We start from the raw sequence: 25,486 nt of genomic DNA on the forward strand, positions 1-25,486 counted from the left end.
GGTAAAAAAATGCCGTTTTAGTCATCGCATATGGAAAATCCATTTTATGGTTACGGATAGTTTCTTGTAAATGAAAAGAAATAATATATAAAAATCACATGATCTTCCTCCAATGAAAGAAGATACTAAACTCAATTGGCCGTAGATTTTTCAAATCATGCACGTGATTAATAACCGTAAAGGTATCTCAATTGGGACAACATCAATTTTTGTGATTGTAGTTTCTTTTAGAAGGATAGAAATTATAAACCATCTATTGATGGATTTTTTTTTCTTTCTCTATGAAAAGAATTAGGAAAAAAAAACCGGAAAAGATTAAAGTAAATACATAACAGAGCAGAAAATGTAGATGTATGTAACGAAAATAAAAATCAAAACAACGAAATATTAATTAGTTTTTATGGGCTACAGCTTTAGATGCTAACGATTTAGGTCCAACTAATATACGAGCATGTTGATATATGACTATTGCGTAGCCAATTAATTACTAGATATATGACTATTGCGTAGCCGATTAATTACTCTATTAGTGCTTGAAGATTCTTTGCACCGTTTACCCTTGCAGTCTGCAGTCCTTGAGCGTTCATGAAAAGCACCCAATCGGTCCAACCGAGATGAGTAACGTGGGTACATGAAAATACAAAAATCAAAACTAAAGTTAGGTTGATTTGTATATATGATAACTTTAAATTAACGAATGATTTAAGAAGTAAAAAAAAAAAAAGGTTAAATCTATGGAAAAGTATATATTTGATGATGTCGTACTTGGCTTTGCTTCAATGGGATAGATGTGATTGCTCCGTGAGAACTACGTGCGTGATAACGTCTTGTAAAAGGAGAAGGAGACAGAAAATAGGGAAAAAAGAAGGGAAAGATTCTCATTATTATGTCCGTAAAATACAATGTTTAAGCCTGTATTTATAGAGGAAGGATCCCCTCATATTTTTATTATCACACTATCTCACACGTTAGACGTTATTTTTGCGAATAAAAATCAAACCGTAATGGATTTGAAGTTCTACATTTTGGGGACATGTTCCTCTTACCAAGTTCTACATTCCTACTAAAAAATGAGCGTATTCCGATACATATAACACTACCATCTACTACTTTGAAAATGAGCCATCGAAAATCAACGGATTTCTAGACGTCGAAATTAGTACCGGTAGATTGTGAGGTTTTATATTTTGGAATGCGCTCATTTTTGGTAGGTATGTAGAGTTTGGTACGAGGAACATATCCCCAAAATATTAGCCTCAAATCCGTTACGATTTGATTTTTATTCACAAAAATGACACCTTACATGTGACATAGTGTGATTATAAAAGTGTGAGGGAATCGTTCCTCCTATTTATATAGATAAAAGTCTTGGTGTCCAAAATATATAAATCCTAAACTTAGACACCCAGAGCATCTTAGTAAATAAACTTGGTTTATACAAAATAAGCTTTTTCACCTTTCAAACAAATATTGGCCGAAAGGGAAACAAATGATCAAGTAAAAACACATACAAAAACAGGTGAAGGATGTTATTAAACAATAGATTTAATTAAAAATTTGGGAGCCCAGGGTCAGCTCAAATTTGTAGAAGACTTGGTATATTTTAAGTTTAATTATGCTCCTTTGGGGAATCTTTTGGATAATCGAATATTTGAGACGTGCACACAATAATGCAAAATTTTCATTAAAATAAACTGTCAAATTAATTTTTTGTTTGATAAATTTACACAAATAATTTTAACATCTAATTTGAATCTTCACAAATCAAAAATTTCTTTTCCAGTTTTCGGTTTCTTCTCAGCCGTGCTGGTGGTTCTCTAATTCGCATAAGTACTGCTTATCGAAAGTCCATGTTTTCATTACTATTTTTCTTTCCCTAACTTTCTTGATGGAAGTCAATGGCGATTCTAATGATATTCCTCTAGACATACTTCTACAAATATTCCACAAACTACCTGTTAAATCTTTGATCAGATTCAGTTGTGTATCTAAGTTATGGTTTTACTTAATCAACAATGATCAACAACAATTCCACAAGTTTCACATGGTTGAATCTCAAAAGCAGCCAACTCTCATATCTACTTTCCAAGATACTTACAAAAAGAAGAGATTCTACTATGTAGAGAATGAGGAACATGGTAATACTAGTAATGCCGAGCTCATTGCTTATCAAAAAGACAATGGTTATAGGGGTCTCGAGTATATGATGGGGTATTGTAATGGTTTAGGTTGTTATTGGAACTATGGCGTACGTCGAGAATCTTATAATGGTGAATGGGTTTATTTCTCACTTGAAATTTGTAATCCTAGTAGGATTGAGAAGCTAATCATTGTCTCCCGTTTCAAGAGTAGGGTGGATGAACAAATCTGCGGCTTCCGAATTGGATACAACCAGTTAAGTGACGAGTATAAGGTGATGTGTATCATGAAATACGAGGATGAATATGAATATTACATCTTTACACTAGGTAGTACTAACCCATGGAGAAAGATCAACAACCCATGGCCGAAACAACGTCCGACGAATTGTTTTCCATCTAGTAGTAGAAGAAGGGTACCGCCAATCTTTTGCAATGGAACTCTCTTTTACGAGGCGGTAAAAAATGAAGCAGAAGAAGAAAAATATAAACGTTTCACTTTGGTATCTTTCGATTTCCAGGGTGAGAAGTTTCAAATGATTAGACTTCCTAGTGATGATGAATTTGTTACCATTTTTAATAATGGTGGTTTTTCTCAGCTTGAATATGAAGGATGTTTCTGTTATTCAAGTATGGAGAAATTCGATCCTTATAGAGGCAAGGTGGTACTTTGTATATTGAAAGACACAGTTCAACACGTTTGGGTTAAGAAAACTATCAAGTTCGTTCTTCCAAAAGAGCTAGACAATCATGCTCTTCCTGCTAGTGCCGGTATTGTGATTTTTTTTAACCAAGTGATTCTATATTGGAGGTTGCACGAAAAACAACAGGATTGTCATGCCATCTATAATTTGCATTCAAATAAATTAAAGGAAGTTCAAATTCCTAATGAATGCTATGGTAATGATTATGAGTATTGCATTTCCAGCCACGCAGAAAACTTTCTTTCATTAAAGCATTTTGCAACCAAGACGGGCGAAGGAAACACAAGAGAAGTACTGGAGGAATATAAGAAGACTTCTTATCTTAAGCGGGAACATTTTAACGACATGCCAACAAGTGACCCAGCAGTTATTTCTTTTCTAGACCCTTTGTGATCTTCTGAAATGCAAATAATGAGTTTAATTTTCATGTTTGATTCAAGATGGATGGACTTGTTGTTGTTATCTTTGTATTGATGATTAAGTTTATATTTTCCGTTAGTTCTAAATGAGATACTTATGATGAAAACACTTTTTAAGGTTACAAATGTCCGGTTAATCTTAGGCTCATGTGACCCCAGAAGAAGGAGAGAGGCGTTTTCCCTGGTCATTGGGTCGTGCTACATATGTCCGGTTGAACCAGTCTCCTCCATCGACCACAAGTGTTTCTCCAATAATGTCTTTGCCAACTGATGATTAATAGAGTGAGTTTCAAGTGTCAACTCCCACAATCGTACTACTTATATTGCAGTTGGTTAATTTAAGGTGAAACAAACCATGGCAGGATGTTCTAGGAACCACAATTTTAAATCTGTTATATACATACGAATGAGTCCTTGAGAATGCTTAGCCGAAACAAAAATACAGCGTCTGACATAATGTGTTTAAAATGACAAGAGACGGATAATACAAATTCCCCTCTCATATACAGAACTTTAGAATGACCCTATATAATGTTGAGCTTGAAAATGCTCCAAACCACACGTCCTACCACTCGAAAGCAGTAAATTCATAATGCATCAATCTTCACGTTTACATATTTAAGATCTCCACCTATTGAGTAAACAAAGACTTGTAGTATTTTTTTTTTCTATCGGATTGCTTGTTCCAACGCATGGGATTTTTTTTAACATTGGCTTGAACTCCTGCTTTCAGCGACATAGGAAACTTCACAAACTCGGTTGTTGATAGCACCTTGATATCGGACAAGCACCACCCATTAATTGCAATGCTCCCTAACACGCAGATGTCCCCCAGCAATTGCAACCTCATTTTATTAGGGTTATGCTTATGCGCCGTTTAGACAAGGGCTATGGGGTGAGATTTTTCATTCAATACGAATGATCAATCATTAAGAAAAATTCTTTCAGACACTCTTTCAACTCTTTCACCAGGTCCCATAGGGATTTTATTAATGAAAGGACAAAATACGGTATATATATTGGAGGCTTGGAGACTTATACCGGATGCTGTCATCTGGGTCATCTAGAAAGAAAGAAATTGTCGGATTTTTGAAGATAAATACATCTTTAAGACGGATGCAGACTTGAGTTCAGATGCTAAATCATTGGTACTTATCTGGGCAGCAAGTTTTGGAGAACGACTTCACATCAATTTTTCTAACTCTGTCCAAAACTGGGATACAGTCTTTCACTGATTTGTAACTTTTTTGTTTTGTTTTCTTTAGTCTACCTACTGTAGACTCTTGTACATTCTCCTTTTCTAATAAAATCTCTCTTCTAATCAAAAAAATAATAATCTTGGAGGCACGTGTTCAGCCATTTGGAGAGAAAATTCTCTTCAAGCAGCTGAACATCAAACTCTTAGTCCCTGATTTTACTCTCACATGATCAGAATTTCACTCTTCAAGCAAATCTCTCATTCGGTCTGACAGTGAATAAATGATTTTGATACTCATTTTGATAACCCTAGCTCTTAGAGGGTGCCCCGATACTACATAAAAATAGCTTTTCTACTTAATCAATTAGAAAAGTTAAGATTTGTTTGGGAAACAAATTTACATTATGACCTTTTGAAGTCAAAAAGCAAGATTCTTATGAAGCAAAAATCCTTTGTTTTAAAAACTATTTCAGCAAGCACTTTCGAAGTACCTAAGATACTACTAAAAGCTATCATTCTCCTTTTCGGAAAAAAAAATTAACCCTTTTTTTCCTTGAATCTTTGTCAGCACAGGCGCTCGCTTCGAATATATGAAATAGAAGTATTCAATATAACACGTTTGGATATCAGAAGCAGAAATACTTCTACTTCGCCCGAAACAAAATTATTTTTCTTAGGAGAAAGTTAATTATTCGATTTCTAAAAGTCGTTTTAAAATTCTCTACCCAAACTGACTTCTTGCTTTTAGATTTCTAAAAGTTACTTTTATATGCACATCCAAACACGCCGTAAAAAGTTATAATCGGAAATCCGAAGAAAATTACTTCACAAAAACTTCAATTTTTTACTTTTAGACTTTTGGACCGCATAAAATAAGTCCAGAAATGATTTCTCGTGATCCAAACACCCCAGCTGACCTTGAGAAGTTTGACATCCCCGTTAAATTATCTTTTCGGAAACCAAGTTCACATTTTAGGTCTTTTTTTCTCTCAGTTTCCTTATTTTCTTCAGACTTCCTCTTCTAGGGTTTTTATTCCTTGAAAGGATTGAGGCGGTTCACATCCAATCAATATATAAGGATTCTCTACTTCCAGTCTCGGATTCTCAATACTCACACCACACAGAAAACGATTTGAGGCAGTCCATCAACAATGGACGGGCAATCTCTATTTTCAGAGGTATTAATTGGAGGAAAGGGTTCATCTCTTTCTTCATCATCTGTGTACGCCATTGCTAACAGTCTCAGTAAGGTAGATATTGATTCTTCAGTATCCAAGAATTTAAAGAGATTAGATTCTTCTTCTGATGAAAAACTCAAACTTATTAGAAACTCCTTAAGTGATGATTTAAAGCCTGGTCAGAATTTTCTTACATTAGTAGAAACTCGTGCATGTATTGTTATACTTCTCAACAGATTTATACTCACTAATCAGAATGATATTCGTTTTATAATTCCTGATTTGATTTGCAAAACCCTAAACCAAGATAGTTTTGATTTTGAAGCTTTGAATTTTTCGTCTGCTTTAGGGTTTTTAGATTCTTTTTTTTAGATTAAATGGTAGAACTCTAGAAAACACAGGATATACTCTTGGGGAATTGAATGTTCTAGAGCAATCTGGTTGTGGTGCTGGAATTTGTGCACTTTTGGATTGTTGTTCGTCTTGTTTATCAACTATTGCGGATTCTGTTGCGGCGTTATCTTGTGAGGCTTTAAAGGCTGATACATCTGTGTTAGGAGTCAGATCAGTGGACTCCGGTGACGGGATTTTGATTAATGATGTGGTATCTGTTGCTAGGGATTTCAAGGTTTTACTTAAGGGATTTGAGGGTAAAACTAAGGGTTGTAAGTTGATAACTGAGATAACTGAGGTTCATGCAAGTTTTAGAGAAAGTGTTAAGCAGATACACTCGATAACACGCGTTGCACTGAATGATAGTTTAAAAATTAGTAAGGGTTGTTCGTTGAGTAGTGTAGGGAGCGAGAATCTATTAGTGAAGACATTTTATTCTTTTGCTATGTCGCTCCTGCAGCTAGGTGAGAGTAGTTTCTATCGAGCTGGATTATTGGCAGATGTTGCTGGCTCCGAGGTGGGGGAGATATTTCAAAGCGGCTGCCCTAATATTGATGAGTCTATGTTGAGAACACTAGCTGCATATAAACGAAATTATCTTATATTGTTTCATGATATAAGCAAGTTAGTGGCCGTTGTTAGAATTATTTTTGCTTGGGAAGCGGTATTGACAATTCTTTCAATTGCAAGGGTGGAGTCAATGGGGAGAAGTCAAGAGGTTCCGGTTGCATCTTCAAGTGTTGAAACCAAAAAAGTGAAGGGAAAAAAGGTGGTTTTGGGTAAGGGAACTGTGGTAATAAGGCAGCTTCTTGAGAATAGGTTGAAGACTGTTGGTGATCCAGCCCTCTTGAATGAATGTGTCGGTGGTCTTTCTTTGTTTTTTGAGCCAAAGGATGCTGATCTTCATATGTTTTTGAAGAAAGTGAGGGAGATAGTAGAGTCTAATGAGTTGAACAGTGTTAAGCGCCCCAAGGTGAGAAGAAACAATATCTTTTGGATTGTGGTCTTTAATATTCAATTTTTTCTTTGGCTGACTCTGGTATACTTCGATTTTGTTTTCTGGTTTATTAGGGGACTCAAGATTTTGCAGAAGAGAAAATGGCCATTAGGGAGATAGCATTTAAAATCATAGAAGGGGTGTTTAAAAGGCATGGCGCAACGGCCCTTGATACTCCAGTTTTTGAATTGAAAGAGACTCTCATGGGAAAATATGGAGATGACTCAAAGCTGGTGTTTGACCTTGCTGACCAGGTGATAACAATTTTCTTCTTTGGTTGTGATACAGGCCACTCCTTTTCTTTGTTGAGCTCTGGCTTTTACGAAAACCCCTAGACTTCTAATGTAATTGAGAACCTAGTACGTTGGTCTTTCTTTTCCCCGGTTAGTGTGATATAGTGTTACATATTGTTCCTCGGAACAATCTTGATATGCACTATGTGCGCCCGCAGTTGCAAAAGTTCTTTTTCCTTTTATTTAAGCATTTAGTTGAGGATGTTGATTTGAGGATGCTGGAAATGCTTACAGGGCGGTGAGCTGTGCTCTCTACGGTATGATCTGACTGTACCCTTTGCTAGATATTTAGCTATGAATAGCCGCATCACTTCCTTTAAAAGGTACCAGATCGGAAAGGTATATCGAAGGGACAACCCATCAAAGGGACGATTCCGTGAATTCTACCAGTGTGACTTCGATATTGCTGGTATATATAGCGCAATGGGGCCAGATTTTGAGGTTGTTAAAGTTCTGACCGAGCTGCTGGATGAATTAAACATTGGGGAATATGAGGTATTTCTTTTAATTCTCTTGTGTTCTCATGTTTTTATAAAGAGTTCTCCAGCGTTGCAACTATGGTGGATTATGCAAATTTGTTCAGTACTGCTATGCCTGTTCATTGTTAATGGTTTCTTATAATCCTTACACGTTTAATCACTGTTTTTCTTACTTTAGATAAAACTGAATCACCGAAAGTTGCTGGATGGAATGTTGGAAATTTGTGGAGTTCCACCAGAAAAGTTCAGAACCATATGCTCAAGCATTGATAAGCTTGACAAGCATGTGTTAGATGAGCAACCGTTTGAGGCTATCAAAAATGAAATAGTGGAAAAGAAGGGCTTAACTGCTGAAGTTGCAGATAAAATTGGTGGTCTTTTCATGAAACGTGGACCTCCTTTGGAGTTGCTATCTGAGTTGAAACAAAACAACCAGTTCCTAGAAAATAATGGATCTAGTGTTGCACTGAACGAGTTAGAGATTCTTTTCGACTTATTAGGAGATTCAAAATGCATAGATAGAGTGGTTTTTGACTTGAGTCTTGCAAGAGGTCTTGACTATTATACTGGGGTTATATTTGAAGCTGCTTTAAAATCAGGCACTGATCAGGTTGGTTCAATCGCAGCTGGAGGGCGTTATGACAATCTTATTGGAACGCTAGGTAATAATCATGTCCCAGCAGTTGGTGTCAGCCTTGGAATTGAAAGGGTTTTTTGCATAATGGAGAATCTTGCTGCTAACCAGTGGATTCGCGCCACAGAAACAGAAGTTTTGGTTAGTATTTTGGGAGAAGATTTGAGGCAAGCTGCTGCGTTAGTTAGTGAACTATGGGGTGCTAAAATAAAAGCAGAATTCCTTGTCAATAAAAGATTCGACAAACATAAGAAACTAGCTGAGGGGTCTAGGATACCGTTGATGGTGATTGTTGATGACCGAGAAAGAAGTGCCGGTGACCGAGAAAGAAGTGCCAACCAAGTTAGAATTATAGAAATGCAATCCAACAAGGAGGAGTCGGTTGACAGGGATAGTGTTGTCGAGGAAGTGCAGAGACGGTTGAACCTCATGTCCTGGAAATGATTTTTCCTTACTCTCAAGTGTTGTGATCCAGAACTCTGTTGGTGCCATTTATTTTTATTTTGGAATGTACACAATTGAATTCTCAAATTTGAAGGATCCCGTGTAAACGTTTGGAACATTGTGGTTTATTATTGTTCTCTTTTTTTTTTCTTTTAATTAGAAAAACTAGCCGTTGTTTAGAAATTCTCCTCCTGTACTCTCTAATTCAAGCACTCTTTATTTAGGCAGCTGAATAATTCTAAATGGGGAGATAATGTCTTTAAAGGGAGGTTTAAGGTTAGGCAACTTAATGGTCAAACCGGCTCCCCCTTAAAAATTTCTTGCTTCCTATTAACAATTTCTTTGGCAGTGGCCATTCCCTCCTTCTAAGTTCAGTTTCCCAATCCGCCTCTACTTCTATTAGTCTTTTTCACCGTTCCTGCTGTCTATAAATATTAACTTCTATACTCAGTTTTACCATTCATTCATTCATTCTCTGTCTAAAAAAACTAGATTCTCTCTTCCTCTCGCTAGAAGTTGACAGCAATGGGTGGGTTTCGTCATGGTGATTTAGTAGAAGTAAGCAGTACAGAAGAAGGATTCTTGGGTTCGTATTTCGAAGCAAGAATAATCAAGCAAACGGAAAAAGATGAGTTCTTAGTTGAATACACCAAATTATACGAAGAAGATAATGAGAAGTGCTTGCTCAGAGAAGGTGTGCCTCGCAGTGAAATTAGACACATGCCCCCTAATTTTAAAGCATCATATTTCAATATAAGTGATCCAGTTGATGTTTTCTGCAAGGATGGGTGGTGGTATGGGATAATTACAGGTCGAGTTCCTATTAGAAGCAAGCTGACTGGTGAAGATTGTTCTACATATTCTGTATACTTTCCTTTGTCAGGGAAGAAATCGAATACTGCAAGTGGGAATTAAAGCTGACTGGTGAAGATTTACTACTGACCAGAGAGGGGTTTAGTTTTCCCTAAAGGTTTTTAACTCTCTTTAACAATAATCATTTAAGAGTTGTTGGAAAAATTAAAGTTGAATAAGTTAACTGTGAGTTATATTTTAGTCACCATTCTTTTTTTCCAGGACAAACAGCCTAGGTTAGTTACAAGAAAAACCGAGTAATCTTAGGATACATAGTGTGTCCTTAACCGGCCAGGATTTAAAATCCTCCATAGAGAAGTCTCTTTTTTTTTATATTATACTAGGTTTCACCGGGGCCTTACGGCCCCGGCTTAACTTCCCATGTTAGTGTCAGTTTATATAATTTATTTCTTTCTCATTATAGGGTACTTATAATTATATAACAATAGTAAACACCTAATAATATCAGTATTAATCGACTCAGTCTGCATTTAGGCACTCATTTCTGGCAAAAAAAAAAAAAATCAATCACTTGATTTAATTTCATCAATACTCCAATAATTGTTATCATTACTGGAACGTTTGTAGGCGAGTTTCGAGGTTAGTGGTTCGTTTCTAATTAACCAAGACATGTGCCGAAAATTATATTTTTTTATTACCTGACAAACCATTATACCTTGCAACAGGTGCACTTGCATTGGAAACTACCAATGCCTCTAGAGTATTGATCAATCTGGAGGTATGAGTCAATGAATTCAAGAAGAAGCAAGTGCTCAGAAAGAAAATTAGTACCATATCTTTTTTTTGACTGCTAAAACCACGACATAAATTTCACGGGCTCAAATCCAGGGACAACGTAGTCACAATGACCAGCATGCCACAACCGGATGATCACAGTGAAAATAGGAAGACTCTTCAGGAGCAACTTAGTTTACTTTAGAATGTAATGATGATAACGATGAGAGAACAAAAAACGAGATGTCTTTTTTCTCCACAAAAAATATTTCAATATATTTAGAGAATGATACAGAACAAAAGTGCTCAAATTGGGTCAACTCCATGAAAGATTAAATTGCTAGTAATTTACTTTGAAAGTACAGTATGTTAGTCTTTTACTTAACAAAGTACATGTAATGAGGGTAAGAGCTACAACAACGTGATACTAAAGCATCAATTTGGTTAAAATAAATGGTATAAGCCTGCTCAGTTTGGTAAACGATATTTTTTAGCAGATAAGATTACAAACTTTCCGAACAGTTGCACGTTGATAAATTTTCTTGAACAACTGAATCAACTTTCTAACGTTAAATGAAACTTCTAGAATTCATTCGTGTAACTACTAATATCGATAACAATGTAAAACAATGTACATGTTTGGATTTACATGATCATAAGAATCCATAAATTCGTTCATTAACTAACACATGAATATGAGATGTTCATCCCCAATTTCAGTTGTCAAATTCCTACTAAACCGGTAACTACACACATTCACAAAATCACCAAAAACATAATTTATGTCACCACTTTCATCCACCCCCATCGATCAACGACATCATGAGAAACATGATCAACAATATCATCTGGTTCTCTCTTCCTTGAAAAAGATAAAATTGAAAGCAGGTACAGTATTTAGATTCAAATAAAAATTCAACTCACGAATAGTGAAAAATTAAGGTATCCTTAAAATGCTTATATAGAACCCAACTCAACTTTTTATCTTTACATATTGCCTTTTATTTATTCAAAATTTTCAGTCATTTATTAATTTCTAGAACTGAATCCAGTGATTATCAAGTAAATATTATATTCAAATAAAAATTCAATTCAAGAAACCAAGCTTAACCTCTCACCTTTCCGAACAGTTGCACGTTGATAAATTTTCTTGAACAACTGAATCAACTTTCTAACGTTAAATGAAACTTCTAGAATTCATTCGTGTAACTACTAATATCGATAACAATGTAAAACAATGTACATGTTTGGATTTACATGATCATAAGAATCCATAAATTCGTTCATTAACTAACACATGAATATGAGATGTTCATCCCCAATTTCAGTTGTCAAATTCCTACTAAACCGGTAACTACACACATTCACAAAATCACCAAAAACATAATTTATGTCACCACTTTCATCCACCCCCATCGATCAACGACATCATGAGAAACATGATCAACAATATCATCTGGTTCTCTCTTCCTTGAAAAAGATAAAATTGAAAGCAAGTACAGTATTTAGATTCAAATAAAAATTCAACTCACGAATAGTGAAAAATTAAGGTATCCTTAAAATGCTTATATAGAACCCAACTCAACTTTTTATCTTTACATATTGCCTTTTATTTATTCAAAATTTTCAGTCATTTATTAATTTCTAGAACTGAATCCAGTGATTATCAAGTAAATATTATATTCAAATAAAAATTCAATTCAAGAAACCAAGCTTAACCTCTCACCTTTCCATGTTTACTTTTACGTTTGGATAAGAAAAAGCTCATTAATATTGCAAAAGTAAGTAGAATTTTAGCTACGAATTTTAGCAAAAGTAAAATATGCTTAGCATAAAATACCAACACTAAGAGCATCTCCAACAGAGGGTGAAAGTTTTATTTTCTTTTGACACATAGGATTTTAAACCCTCATATAGGTTAAATCCATCTCCAACAATAGGTCCTTTAAAGTAGGAAGGGTGTCAAAATAAATATGAAGGTCTTAGAGAAAGTCTTGTTTAGACCTTGGGAATGACCTCCATGTCATCTTTTTCACTATTTTTATAATTATTCTTTTTAAATAAATTTTTCTAAACCAATAGGAAAAGGATATCACTTTTATCTTTTTCCAAAAAACAAATCCTATAACTAACACCGCACACTACTGGAGATGGTTCATGTGAAAAACATTATTCTTTGTGTTATATATATATATAACCTCACAAATAAGGATCTAAATAAAAATTTCACATAAGATTTGTATCACCCACTGTTGGAGATGCTCTAAAGATTTAAAGGAGATAAAAAAATTATGGACTGTAGTAATAATTTTCATTACAGGAAGACAAAGAGATGCCACAAACTTCAGTTTATATTGTGATTTTTAAGTGAAGGCACTTATAATAGTGCAACATTTGATTAAGGATGACCCAGTGCACATACATACTCCACTCATGACAAATAAGCTTATATGCACGTTGGAGCATATAGATAAGTAATTCACATTATTTCCCTTCAGAAAAATAACAATGATGCAAATTTCAAGATGAAATTGGATATGACGATAATAAATAGACACAAAAGGGGATACAACAGGCATAAGATTTAGAAGCACAAACAATTAAAACATTGGAGTGATGTTTGTTATTGTCGAACCTAAAAAAGTCCTTAATCGTCCAAGTGAATCTTGGAGATGCGAGGCCCTCATCAATAACAATACTGCTGGTGTTGCCCATTATATGATTTATGAATACAGATGGACAAATTTAAAGCAAAAATAACCCAAATACATTTGCGAAGTTACTGAACCATTCTGAGTACCTTGTCTGCAGGAGATATGTGATTGGTGCACTAATGCATTTTGTTCGAGAAAAATGGTACGTGCATATGTTACTACCGCCTCTAGCATATGAACTGCACTCCTAAAGAGAATAGAGAGAGGTAAACATCAATGCATATTTCTCTCACATATAGGTTGAAAAAGAAAAAAGAAGTAAATGATCAGGGAAACACACAATTTTGTTCAAACTCAATGCATCAACAATGAATAAAATACTGACTTGCAAACACATAGGACTATAATAATATCTTCAGACATTGTTGCAGTACCTTATAAGTTCTCGCTATAATAAGCAATTATTTATGGCACAATACTACTTTAAGCAAATGGGTCACACGAAACCTTTTAACAGCCAGCACATGGACAGAGAGAAAGAAAATCAGTATACAAAAGACATAGTAACTAATGTAACTGATGCAGTACAGTTCCAAGGTGCAGATTATTGTTCAACATGATAATTAATAATCGATATTGCAATGTAAGTCTGTGATGTACACAATAAATTGGTTCATATCATGACCTTCCGCATTACTTCTTTGTGAGTAGGAATACTTAACATAGAGAAGAGTCTACCTCACCGTTGTGTTTGTAGGATCACCATAGGAAACATTGTGGATGATGAGCCATGTGAGCGGAAACCACCCATATCAAAAGCAAAATCAATTAACAAAATCATACATGACTATGGAATTAAAACTCAAATATTGACAACAAAACAACTAATCATTGTAACTATAAACTGGTCAGCAACTAACCCCTGCACTAATAGTTTTCACATCATTTCTCACATCTCTGAATTTGGTGCTCACATTTTGGTTGAATGTGCTTAATTTTCTGTTTTAGCACACATTCCCAGTCCATCCAAACTTTTCACTGGAAACTTCCCAGTTCATCCAAACATTTCACCGGAAATTCAATCACTTTCAATAACATCAATTCTTTGTATTTGAAAATGACTTAGGGCATATAATGCAGCGTTATATTTGAAGTGTTAAGTTGTCCGAGCAAGTATCACTTATGTAAGTCATCAATATGGTTGCCTGTAATGAGTATAAAAGTTGTTTTGGTGCCCAAATGCAGAGTAGACAATAAGTTAAAACCTCTAATGAAGTACCTGAACTGCTCGAGAACTATACCCGAACTGCTTGGTGTACCATTTGACTGGTTATTAAATGTGACAAATTAAGGCAGCCACTATAAAGGCAGTAGGTTGAGGGCCTTAGGCTTACCCAAAATAACAGAGAAAAAATGCAGATACCTCACCTCTAATGGCCATGTAAAACCTAAAAAGCGCATAAAAATTTAAACCTAAGAAGAAGAATTTGAAATGATTTGAACTTACAAATATCGCTAAACTTAAGCTGATAAATTTAAGAAGATGAAATTTAAAAGGAAAAGAAGAAATCACACATTTATATGAAAGAAAGGGGTTTATTAGAGTAAACTAAATGATAAGTTAGGGTCCTCTAAGATGACCTGTTAAGATCATTGTCGCATTGTCACGTTTTCTTCTTTCCTTTTCTCTTCATATTCTCATACTAATTTCAAAAATCGTAGATCAATATTAATCAATCAGAAATGGAACCCTAATTCCTTAACTCTAATACAGTATACAATATTTAAACTTTATAAAAGAAAGTGTCGATAATGCAAGACATTTCAAGAGGTCTCGCCAAAAAAATATGGGTACCTTCCAAGACCTGGCCAGCAACAATGCATTCAAAATCTTTCAATCATGTAGACACCTCAGCAAAAGGAGTTTGACATATATTCTTTCTTCCCATCTCCGGAAATATTCATTCACATATAATATCTCAGAGATTAGAAGACAACAACAAATTCTAGGTCGTTTACAGTTAAAGATGCCTAAAGAAAAAAGTTATAGTCACATACATTCCGACTGTATTGTAAGTTTACCATGGAACCATTTGGATATTATCCTTTTCCTACTTCATACTCTCGAATGTGGATTCAATGACGGTTGGAAGTTTTATAGCTTCATGTTTTCTAAGTGCACCAAATATTTGTCTATTCATGAATGTTATCCAAATTTAATTTCATGTTTCCTCGTAAATCAACTATCAACTATCTCTAACAATAACGCAGTATCACAATCCCCAATAACTTAGAAAGCCTACCTCTAATAAGTGAGACAACTGAAACTGGTGAAAATAAAAAGGCTCTCGTTCACAACGAACCCAAATACAGTCCTCTACACAGAAGTGTACATAGAAATTGCAGTTCATGCTGATTTCTCTTACATCAGATCATTAAAAAAATAAACATGCACCACTTTCATAGCAGATAGTCAAACTCAAGAAAGATGAATGAAAACTCAAGCAGATAGTCAAACCAAGCAAGATGAATGAGACATGCATTATGAAGATAACTGGGACATTTACTTGTATGCTTTCTCCAACTTGCCATGTTCAACAGCAAGATTTGCTGAGTTCTGTGTTCAATTCACCCTATAACGTGCCCATGAACATTCAACCAGCGCTTCAGAGTTCCTCTGCAAAGACAATAAAGATTTATCTATACCATTTTACTTATGTAGGTGATCACCTAGCAACGCGGAATCACTAAAGAAATTACAAAGTTTTGGGATCTTTATTCAGTTACTACATGTGCCAAAAATAGCATATCATGTCCAACAATAGCTCCATAAGAAAGTATAAAATGCGAAAGGATAACGATAATAAACTTCTTAAATTCTTAGATACTCACATAAACATAAAGATGTTCAGTGGATGAGTGGAAGATCAAAATACTTGAATTATGAGGCAGACTTTCTCAATCTTCTTCTTTTACAACCATACCCGTAGCCATATTCTTCACTGCATGCCTAATTGAACTGCATGCATTGGAGACCATGCGAATTCTCAGCCCCAATACAATTTGATGATCCTGTCATCACATTTATACCAGTTAAATACAGATTCAAAAATTCGAGCAATTCAGAGGCATACATAATTTAAAAAGTCTTCAGGTGCTCAGAAATTGAAAAACATAACCGTAATGGCTAGAAAAATAGCACCACTATCATTAACAGTGAAAATAAGAATACCGCCAGGTGTATGAAAAAACATAATAGGCCCCCCTAAATAGAAAAAACATTATTTCGTCGGCAGCGGACAGGATGTCAAGTGCACAGAACTATTTAAATATGACATGGCTCTGACATGACGTTTGTTATAGAGATGGTAAAAACTTTGAAGTTATCTTCGGGTTAATATGCAATTTAGAAGCAAATTACATCGAATAGCAGGAAATCATCTTGGTTAAAGAATTCACTTACAAAAAAGTCACTCTTAATAATCATTTTCTACGCGTATGCTCTCTATTCTTTGGGCGAAGTCTAGCTTAATTACTGGTATTTATCTAAGTGATTGTATCAGTATGTCTTGTTGTGCTATTTACTTTGTTAGTGATGTCTCACGTGTAGTTCCTCTTTCTTTTTAGTATTTTTAACTTTTCTAGAGTGAATGTAAGTTATACCTGTGATAGGGGTAATCAAATATCTTTGATGACTCTCCATTCTTGATGTGCGACGAAATAGTAATCATATTTTTATAGAGTTCTCTAAAATATCAAGTTGAAAATGTCCAAGAGGATGACTCTAACTGTATCACTCAAACAATAATCAGTATAGTATCTTGTTTCACGAAAAACGCAATAGTCATTGAGCGTCCTTACCGACTACAATCGTCCACCAAATTAGCAACTCTTGATCATCAACTCCCAGTAGGTCTCCTCCAATAGATATCCTTCAAACATTTTTTCCAAAGATCTCTTAGCTGGAGAGATTAAAATACCGCAAAAAATCATTGCATCCAATTTCATGACAATTTTTTGGGAGCCTGAAGAAGAATGGATAAGAAAAGTTATATATGCATAAAGTAATGAAAGTACCGTACATAAAATGATATTCACATACCCCATCGATCACTCCAAAGTGCGTTATAGAGAAGCTGTACATAATTGGAGATGTTGTGCATTTGAAAAGTAAGATGCAAAGAGAAGAGAGCATTTGGGCTCATAGGTTAGGGGTGACGAACCCCAATTTCCTTTGGAAATAATGATAAGTGAAAATTTTCCATCTAAAAATCCTAATTATGGTGTTATTTGTTTCGAAGAGGGGTCCATTGTATTGAACCACTAACGCAAAGGTTAACAGTGTAGTTTGCCAGAATGATGAACATGGAAGATACAACATAGCATAAAACAAAGAAGGAGAGAGTGAGACATAAGTAACCGACAATCATACCTCTGTTGCAGTCATAGGAAAAGTTCTATAAACAGTCTTCAAGTGTTGGTGGCAGGGTTGATGTGGATGGAGCAGTGGTGTTTTTCTCTAAATGATGTTGGATTTTGTTCACTTCTGGGTGACAACTTTGTATTTCCTAAAAAAGAAAATAAAAGTGAGATTACAAATTGTCAAAATGATATGTAAGTCAGCATCACATGTGACCAAAACAGAGTACACTAACCGTTACAGCAAAGCTGGACAATAATGAAAAGAAGCCACAAAAAAAAGGTTTTATATTCCATCTGATCTGATTTGAATTACCATTTGGAACATAAAAACAGGAGCAATACTGTTTAAGTAAAGTTGTAACTTAACATTCTTTCAGATGGAACCATAACTTTGGGACCCCATCAAATTACTTTCCCAAAGCCAAAATAGTTTTGCTCATTTCGCTCAACAAAGTTGGTGCACAAATCGTGGTTTATTTTTCCATATAAACTAAACTAAATTGATGTGCAAAATATGGAACGATAAGCATAATAGATCTAAAACATGAATGTGATAATGCAACGATTTGAATAGGTTAACGAAAGAGTACCTTGAGAACCTTAATCGGTACCTTTGGTGGTTATTAACACCATAAATCCACCATACCACCAAATAAATTCAGAAACATCATAAATCATATGTCAACAAATAATGGGCACGGGGTAACATGGAGGATGCATATATCAATGCTAGGTCAATAAGTCTTTGATGCAAAATATCCATAGATAGTTGCGCCCTTCTATATCCACTCCCGTTACCATCATACATTGCCTGCAAAGATCACTGAGATAGATTAGATTGCTCAATTTCTAGTGAGGAAAACATGGGATTTACATAAATTTTTGTCATATCTGCACCAATTTTTTTTAAAAGATTTACATAGATGTCTTATGTAAGAGAGTAATTGTAATAGCATACTATAGCATAAAGACACTTACTCATAGACACAAGGGAGAAAAAAAGATAGCTGGGAAGCTACTATCTGTAATGTTCTTAAAGCTGTTTTCCCTTCTAATTAACTTGCTGATAATTTTCATTTTCGCTTGTTAAAGTCAATATCCTGCAATTCCACTACAGACTCTATATTAATTGGAAATCAATATGAATAGTAAAAAGAGATAATCAAGTTATTAGAAACGCAAGGAAGTTATCTACTAATCAGACTTTACTCAGACAAACTAAAACCTATAAAAAATAGGTGACAGATAAAGAACTGCCATGTTTAATTCCCCGTAAATCCTTAACAAAGTAATGGTAGACATCAATGGGTTTTTTTTGCAAGTACTTGCATAAGAACCAAAAACTAAAATGCTTAGCTATTTAAGAACTTGTCCTCTGTAGTCATGCTTGGTGAGCACCTACATGACATTCAGTAGAACACTTTATAAATCCAAAGTGAACTCGGTGTTCTTAATAGCATTTGGTTAATTGTTGACAATTCTGCCACAAAATTTCACCTAAAAGAAAAATCTAATATGAGAAGCTTACAATCGAAACTGCCCCTTCGCCGGTTTAAGCTAAAATGTCATCAACTAAACTACTAATGTATAATTTCGATGACTCAAAATCCTGCTTCACATGAAAAATCTCTAGCTCATCTTTTTCTATATGTTTCTTCTACCATATGCAAGTAATGGGTTAGTAGGTGTTTGATACTTACGTTTTGTCTAATATTAGTATTTGGTCTAATTTTTGTCCAAGTTAGAATTTGGTACTTGAAATTGACGTTGACCTATGTTGACAGTCTTTGACCAGACATTAATCAATTTTGTAAAATTAAATATACGAGTTTAAAAATATACCCTTGACATGGGCCTAGGATCCCACGACTCTCACAAAACCAATAAGTCTACGGTACAGATTTGATGGTTTACTTGCCCTAATTTTCCACTCATTCTTCTTGCTCCTCCGCGACTACTGCTACGCATTTGATAATTGGGTTTCCCATTGATATACGTCCAAGGTGAAAAATCATCCTTACATGATGACCCCCAAATTTACTTCTCTTTCTACGAGGGGAAGTAAAATTTGTCCATTTTTATGCGACCGAAGTGGAGCAGAAACATAATTTATTATATGAAATCCAATTGTCTCAATCTCCCATTACAAGGTAACACTACAAGAAAACATGGCTTAAGCAACTAAAATGTTAGCGAGCACCCAAAATTTTGGTCGGTTTAAGGATAAAGCCACTAAACTTGCGACCATCAAACTAGCGACTCGGTACTAATATATATCCACTAATTTGAGCGACCACATAGAGTAGTTTAGTCGGTCAAATGCTTTTCCCGGTAAGAATAGAGCAACCGCCGTTGTAGGTTTGGTAGCTATTTACTTCGAGCTTGGATGACCAGCGATTCAATAAGTATTTGGTTGATCAAACCTATATGAGCGACTAAGTTTAACCACCACCCGTTCATTACTGAGATTATATGAGATTTTAATATTTATCCAACAATGTGTTACCAAAATCTCGAAATAATTTCTCTTTTTCTTCAAGCCCGAAGCAATTGATGTAAAACATGAATGGCCAAATTCAAAATTAAAACTTCTCTTTGTCAATGGAAACTCCAACATCGACTAGAAGGGTTACGGGAAAATCACAAACTGGAGTTGTAATGAAAAGGAGTCGTCCACGATTAAGCGATGTTGATCAATTTTCAATTTTGATTTTCCATGATTACCCATACCCGTGATTAAATGACTTTTTCTTTAAAATTAGCTTCATTTAGTTGAATTGTCTTGTTTTGCAGATTATTAAGAAAGAAAAACCCCCAATTAAAACAACTGATCGAATGAGAAACGTGATCAATCAGCACTCATCGGTGTAAACAATTATCCACAATTCAGATCTCCGGCCAGTGAATAGTGCCAGTAAACTCTGTAATGGACGCATAAATGAATGCAATAGGATGGGTTTGTTAAATTTCTTGTTCCTTTCTCAGATATTGATTTGAAAATGGGTCCAATGTAATGAGCATTTTTCAAATGGAATTCTCTTTTCATCATATTAAAGAACTAAAAGTAATATTGTCTGCGTGATTTTAACGATATCAGTCTTCTTTTGTTCATTAAAAAAAAGATACCAATTTCTTTTACAAAGCTAAAAAGCTTCTTTTACAGTTTCACCGCAGTATGAAAGGAAACAAACTAAAATTAATCCAAGTTCATCTCGTTGTCAGAATCTTCAAATTCGAGCAAATCATCTTCATCGCTAGTAGTATAAACACTTTCTATATCAGCATCATCTTCATCGACAGCTTTCCCTCGACCTTGTTCTGGCGCAACATAAGTGACGGTTTCTTCCGGAACATCACACCTACCCCAAACAAAATTGTCATCATCATCCTGATGCGGTTCACGTTGTACATCTTCCATAGAAAAAGCCGAGTACAAATCCTGTGCTGCTTCACTAGGACTCAACTCCGGATTAATATCACGCACCGGCATATCATAACAGTTCCGAGGTTTTAGTTTTATCACCGTCTGCCATTGGGACTCCTCTCCTTCATTCACATACATAACTTGGGATACTTGAGATGGTAACACATAAGGGTCATCCTTCCAACAACTTACGGTTTTATTAACAGCAGTAACAACTCCATGTCTATCTTTCCTGCATCCCCTATCACTATCTACATCCCTCCAATCACATTTGAAAAGAACAACACGGAATCCACCCACATACCTCAACTCTATAATATCAGTTAGCACTCCAAAATAATCCTTCTCGATAGTTACACATACTCCAGCGTTTTGTGTCGTTCTTCCCTGCTCCCAAAGTTTTGTCTGAAAGCGGTACCCGTTGACCGTGTAAATGTTGAAAGACAGAGCTTCACGACAAGGACCTCCGGCCAATGATAATAGTTCTTCACTCACCTGACCGGTGTCTTTGTGCTGTTGGTAAATCTGTTTGTTATAGAAAAAATCCCACCGAAGTCAAAAATCATAAGAAGCCTTTGCGGCGAACAAAACATGCATGTTAATAGTCTGGAATTGAGACTAACTTTACGTTCAAACCAGCTAGGAAATTCTTGGGTGTGCTTTCTATGTGCGTGGCTAGTTCCTTCAAGCATATCTTTGTGTTCACTGTATATTTCCATAAGAAAATCATTCAAATTACATGTGCACGAAAACAATGTCACATTCTTTGTGTTCATTTATGATCCATTGGCAAAAAGCGGCGTTGGGACATGTAACACCACTTACTTACAAATAACATTTGGACAAAATGATAAGAGTTTGGCATAAAAGGAAAGTAATCCAAAAAAAGGTAATAGTTCAGTTGTTACCTCCATTGCTTAATCGAAGTGAACATGGGTCATTATTGCAGCATGGACATGCATATTTTACCTTGGTACTCCATCCAGAAAGCATGGCTAGGGCAGGGAAATCGCTAATAGTACCTAATAGTGCTGCACGACATAGAAAGAACTCTTTCTTTGAAGCATCAAAAATTTGAATACCGCGCTCCCATAAATCCTTCAATTCCTCTATTAATAATTGCAGATAGACATCAATATCATTTCCTGGTGATTTGGGTCCTGAAATTATCATAGACAAAATGAAATTAGAATCTTTCGTACACATCCATGGTGGTATGTTGTTGTTGATTAGAACAACTGGCCATGTGCTATGAGGATTCGTCATATTTCCAAAAGGATTCATCCCATCGGTAGCTAATGTAAGTCTCAGAATACGAGGCTCGGCTGCAAATGTGGGGTGCATCTCATCAAAGCTCTTCCAGTTCTGAGAATCTGCCGGGTGCCTCAAAAGTCCATCATCAATACGTTCTTTATGCCATATCATGTGAGGAGCGGTCTTAGGACACATAAACCACCTCTGAATTCTTGCCTTTAAAGAAAAATATCGTACTATCTTTTCAGCAACTTTCTTCTTAGGTTTTCTTTTTGCACTAATATCTAATTCATTGCCTCCCAATGACCCATCATTTTTCCATCTACAAGCATGACAGACCGGGCACTTATCCAATAGAGAATAGTCTTTCCGAAACAATATGCAATCATTTGGGAAAGCATCGATCTTCTGATAGGTAAGACCCAAGTCCCTTATGGATTTTAGAGCCTCATAACAGTTCTTCGGTATTAGGGCAATTGGAAATGCCTTGATCAGAAGACTCAACAGCTCGTCGAACCATTTGTTAGCCAATCCACCACGGGTCTTAATACGAAGTAAGTGCACAGTAAAGGATAACCTTGAATAATTCTTACAATCAGGATAAAGGGGTTGCTCGGACTCCTCCAACAACCGGTAAAAATTAGCAGGATCGGAGTTTGAAGATTCTCCAATAACACCTAGCAACTCATCCCAATCGTCGTTTTCCGGCAAGTCATCTTCAATTATTCTAGCAGTACCCAAAGGTTCCCTTCCCTCTGCCTCCCCATGGTATATCCAATTAGTATATCCTTTCGTGAACCCATGACGCAATATATGTAGATGCACTTCATCTCGAGAAAAATAGCAATTGTTATTGCAGTAAACACAAGGACAACGAATTGACTCCATCCCAGGTTGTATACGCTCAAACGCAAAGTCTAGGAAGCTTTTGACTCCCTTGCGGAACGCCTCCTCATTCCTATGCATTTTAATCCAACTCTTATCCATTGATGCTATAATATCTGTACTAAACACGCATAATTAAGTTGAAATGCCGAAACTGATGTAAGTTACAAAAACTACATGGATAATATTGAACTACGAATAAACACAATTAACAATGCCCTTACGAATGTATGAAAATATAGCTAAATAAATTGCAAATGAAACAAGAAATATGAAGAAAGCAATAGAATTTAACTTGGAAACAGATCAAATTGAAACACCTAAATATCACCGACAAGAAACAAATCTAGGGTTATTTTTTACAGAATGTCTAAGCTTGAATCTATAAGTTTGAAGTGTCAAATGCAAAATTAAGGTAAAACCAAACAAAATTGGGGTTCTTACCGTACAAAATTTTGTTCTACTACAGCTAAATACGAACTAATCAGGAATAGAACTTCTTCATTTCAATCTTGCTTCCCTAAATCTCGTCTTCGTGGAGATCGATATCTTCACTTGAATCTTGAGATTGTGAAAATAAGAAGATGGATCTTAAGATTAAAAGTGTTTGTGCTGGAGAAACAATCTAAGAGAGGATAGAAGAGGAGATCCAAGGGTTTTTCTTTTTCCTCTCGACAGTTAGAAGAAAGTCGAAGAAATCAAAAGAGGAGGAAAAAACGCATAGAGATTGCGTGTTACAATGGTTTTATGGTAATTATTTCTAATCCAACGAACCAAATTTAAGGAAATCAAATCATGGCCAATCTAACGGTTTGAAGCTGTGTTTGGTTTAACTAAATTTCTCAATCCGTATGCACTTTTTAAACCAATGGGATTGTCCAAACTTTGATCTAATGGCTACAGATAAGCTCATATGGATTGTGTTTCCCCCAAAATACCAGACTATATCCAAAAACCAGACCATATTTGATCGATAGTTTGGTTTTGGTCGGGCGTAATTTAAGACTACGTCCGACATCAGGCGCAAATATTTTCCCTTTAAAGCTGCTTCGTTCTTATACAAAACTGGTTTGCTTTTGCATGGATTGAAGAATTTGATCTTGTTGCTTCTTATTTCGAAAAAACTACGGATTTAACATCAAAAATTGAGGTTAGTAAAATAACAGATCCCGGTGAGAGAAAACTTCTTTTCGATGGATGCATTGTCACATGCATCACTTTTCGATGGTAGAGATTTATCAGAGTTAAACATCCCAGGTTCAAATATTATTAGAGTTGGAATATAGTTTTTCACTCGGATGAACTGAAGATGAAATTTGTTAGATTTGAACATCCCAGTTTGAAAAATAAAAAGATTTTGCACCTGAATTGAATGCAACTGAATTAAATTTCGCACCTGAGTTTGTCTCCGGTATTGTATGATTCTCATACTCATGAACTAAAACATTTTTGATCTAAGGAATGGAAAGTTTGCAAACCATGGCTTAATGCAAAGTTGGAGACACAATTAGATTCATCTGATTATCTTTCATGATTGACTGATAATCATATTTGATCTAGAAGTGTTAGATAAATATGGTTAAGTTTCGATCTCGGAGCCAGTTTCTTTCTCGAAGTTGACGAATTGGTGTATGTTTAAGGTTTCTGAGAATATTCCCATGGAATCTTACCGGTAAATGGTGTGATTCATCGTTCTTACGAAGTTTCAGACCTATAGTAGTCCGCTCCTGGCCATGAGACTCGCTTGTAGGCTAGCACGACAACTTGTTCAATTAATGTAGTACGTAGTGCGCTGTTGGAGCTTAGCTTGTTAGGCTTTCAACTAGTTTATTCTAATAATACTGTTAACTAATAAAAAAAATAAAAAAATCACTTAATATATTTGTAAATTAATTTGTTTTGAAATTTTCGTTTTATTTTTATGATAAAGATATTAATAAAGACTAAATTCCAGATGAAAACTAAAAGAATGCTTTTAGTCCGTGGTGAGAAGTTACGCTGCTGGAGTAAATTTGGTGGAGCGAGGTATAAGAGTTCGTCTGATATGGGGCATAGGTATAAAATGCGCTTGGGTGGGGTGGGACGTAACTTTAATTTACGCCTGATGTCGGGCGGAGCCTAAAATTGCGTTTGGTGTGGGGCATAATATATAAAACCGCCCGATGGAGAGGCGTAACTTGAGGCGCAATTGAAATTGAAACATACCGCCTGGTTGAGATGCAATTGAAACATACCGCCCGATATCAGGCGCAAATGTAAACTACGTCCTATCGGGTGTAGATTAAAGTTACGTTTGAAACATACGAAGCTATTATTTGCGCCTGACTACCAAGCGCAAATTAAAATTACGCCTCGCTCGAAACGCAACTAATATTTGCGCCTG

The 25,486-nt window shown here is 35.5% G+C and overlaps 3 protein-coding genes across 3 annotated transcripts; all 3 read left to right on the top strand.

The window, feature by feature from the left end:
* Window positions 1–1,888: 1,888 nt before the first annotated feature.
* Window positions 1,889–3,235, top strand: LOC113351069 (F-box protein At1g47810-like). The gene has a single exon (XM_026595134.1). It carries the CDS (start codon window positions 1,889–1,891, stop codon window positions 3,233–3,235), a length of 1,347 nt encoding a protein of 448 aa, XP_026450919.1.
* A 2,375-nt stretch (window positions 3,236–5,610) lies between these two features.
* On the top strand, window positions 5,611–8,927 carry LOC113351070 (histidine--tRNA ligase, cytoplasmic-like). The gene is made up of 5 exons (XM_026595135.1): window positions 5,611–5,975; window positions 6,022–7,003; window positions 7,102–7,281; window positions 7,555–7,815; window positions 7,978–8,927. Exons 1-5 carry the CDS (start codon window positions 5,611–5,613, stop codon window positions 8,875–8,877), a joined length of 2,688 nt encoding a protein of 895 aa, XP_026450920.1. The 3' UTR covers window positions 8,878–8,927.
* A 475-nt stretch (window positions 8,928–9,402) lies between these two features.
* On the top strand, window positions 9,403–9,792 carry LOC113351071. The gene has a single exon (XM_026595136.1). The coding sequence runs from the start codon at window positions 9,403–9,405 to the stop codon at window positions 9,790–9,792; it is 390 nt and encodes a 129-aa protein (XP_026450921.1).
* The last annotated feature ends 15,694 nt before the right edge of the window (window positions 9,793–25,486 follow it).

The sequence above is a fragment of the Papaver somniferum genome, chromosome 2 (genome assembly GCF_003573695.1).
Source record: "Papaver somniferum cultivar HN1 chromosome 2, ASM357369v1, whole genome shotgun sequence".
Classification (NCBI taxonomy): Eukaryota; Viridiplantae; Streptophyta; class Magnoliopsida; order Ranunculales; family Papaveraceae; genus Papaver; species Papaver somniferum.

Excerpts from the sequence above, each read along its gene's own strand:
- LOC113351069 (XM_026595134.1), top strand. The coding sequence starts at position 1,889 with ATGGAAGTCAATGGCGATTCTAATGATATTCCTCTAGACATACTTCTA.
- LOC113351070 (XM_026595135.1), top strand. The coding sequence starts at position 5,611 with ATGGACGGGCAATCTCTATTTTCAGAGGTATTAATTGGAGGAAAGGGT. Across the intron at positions 7,004-7,101 it reads ACAGTGTTAAGCGCCCCAAG|GGGACTCAAGATTTTGCAGA; the intron begins GTGAGAAGAAAC and ends CTGGTTTATTAG. Across the intron at positions 7,816-7,977 it reads TAAACATTGGGGAATATGAG|ATAAAACTGAATCACCGAAA; the intron begins GTATTTCTTTTA and ends TTCTTACTTTAG.
- LOC113351071 (XM_026595136.1), top strand. The coding sequence starts at position 9,403 with ATGGGTGGGTTTCGTCATGGTGATTTAGTAGAAGTAAGCAGTACAGAA.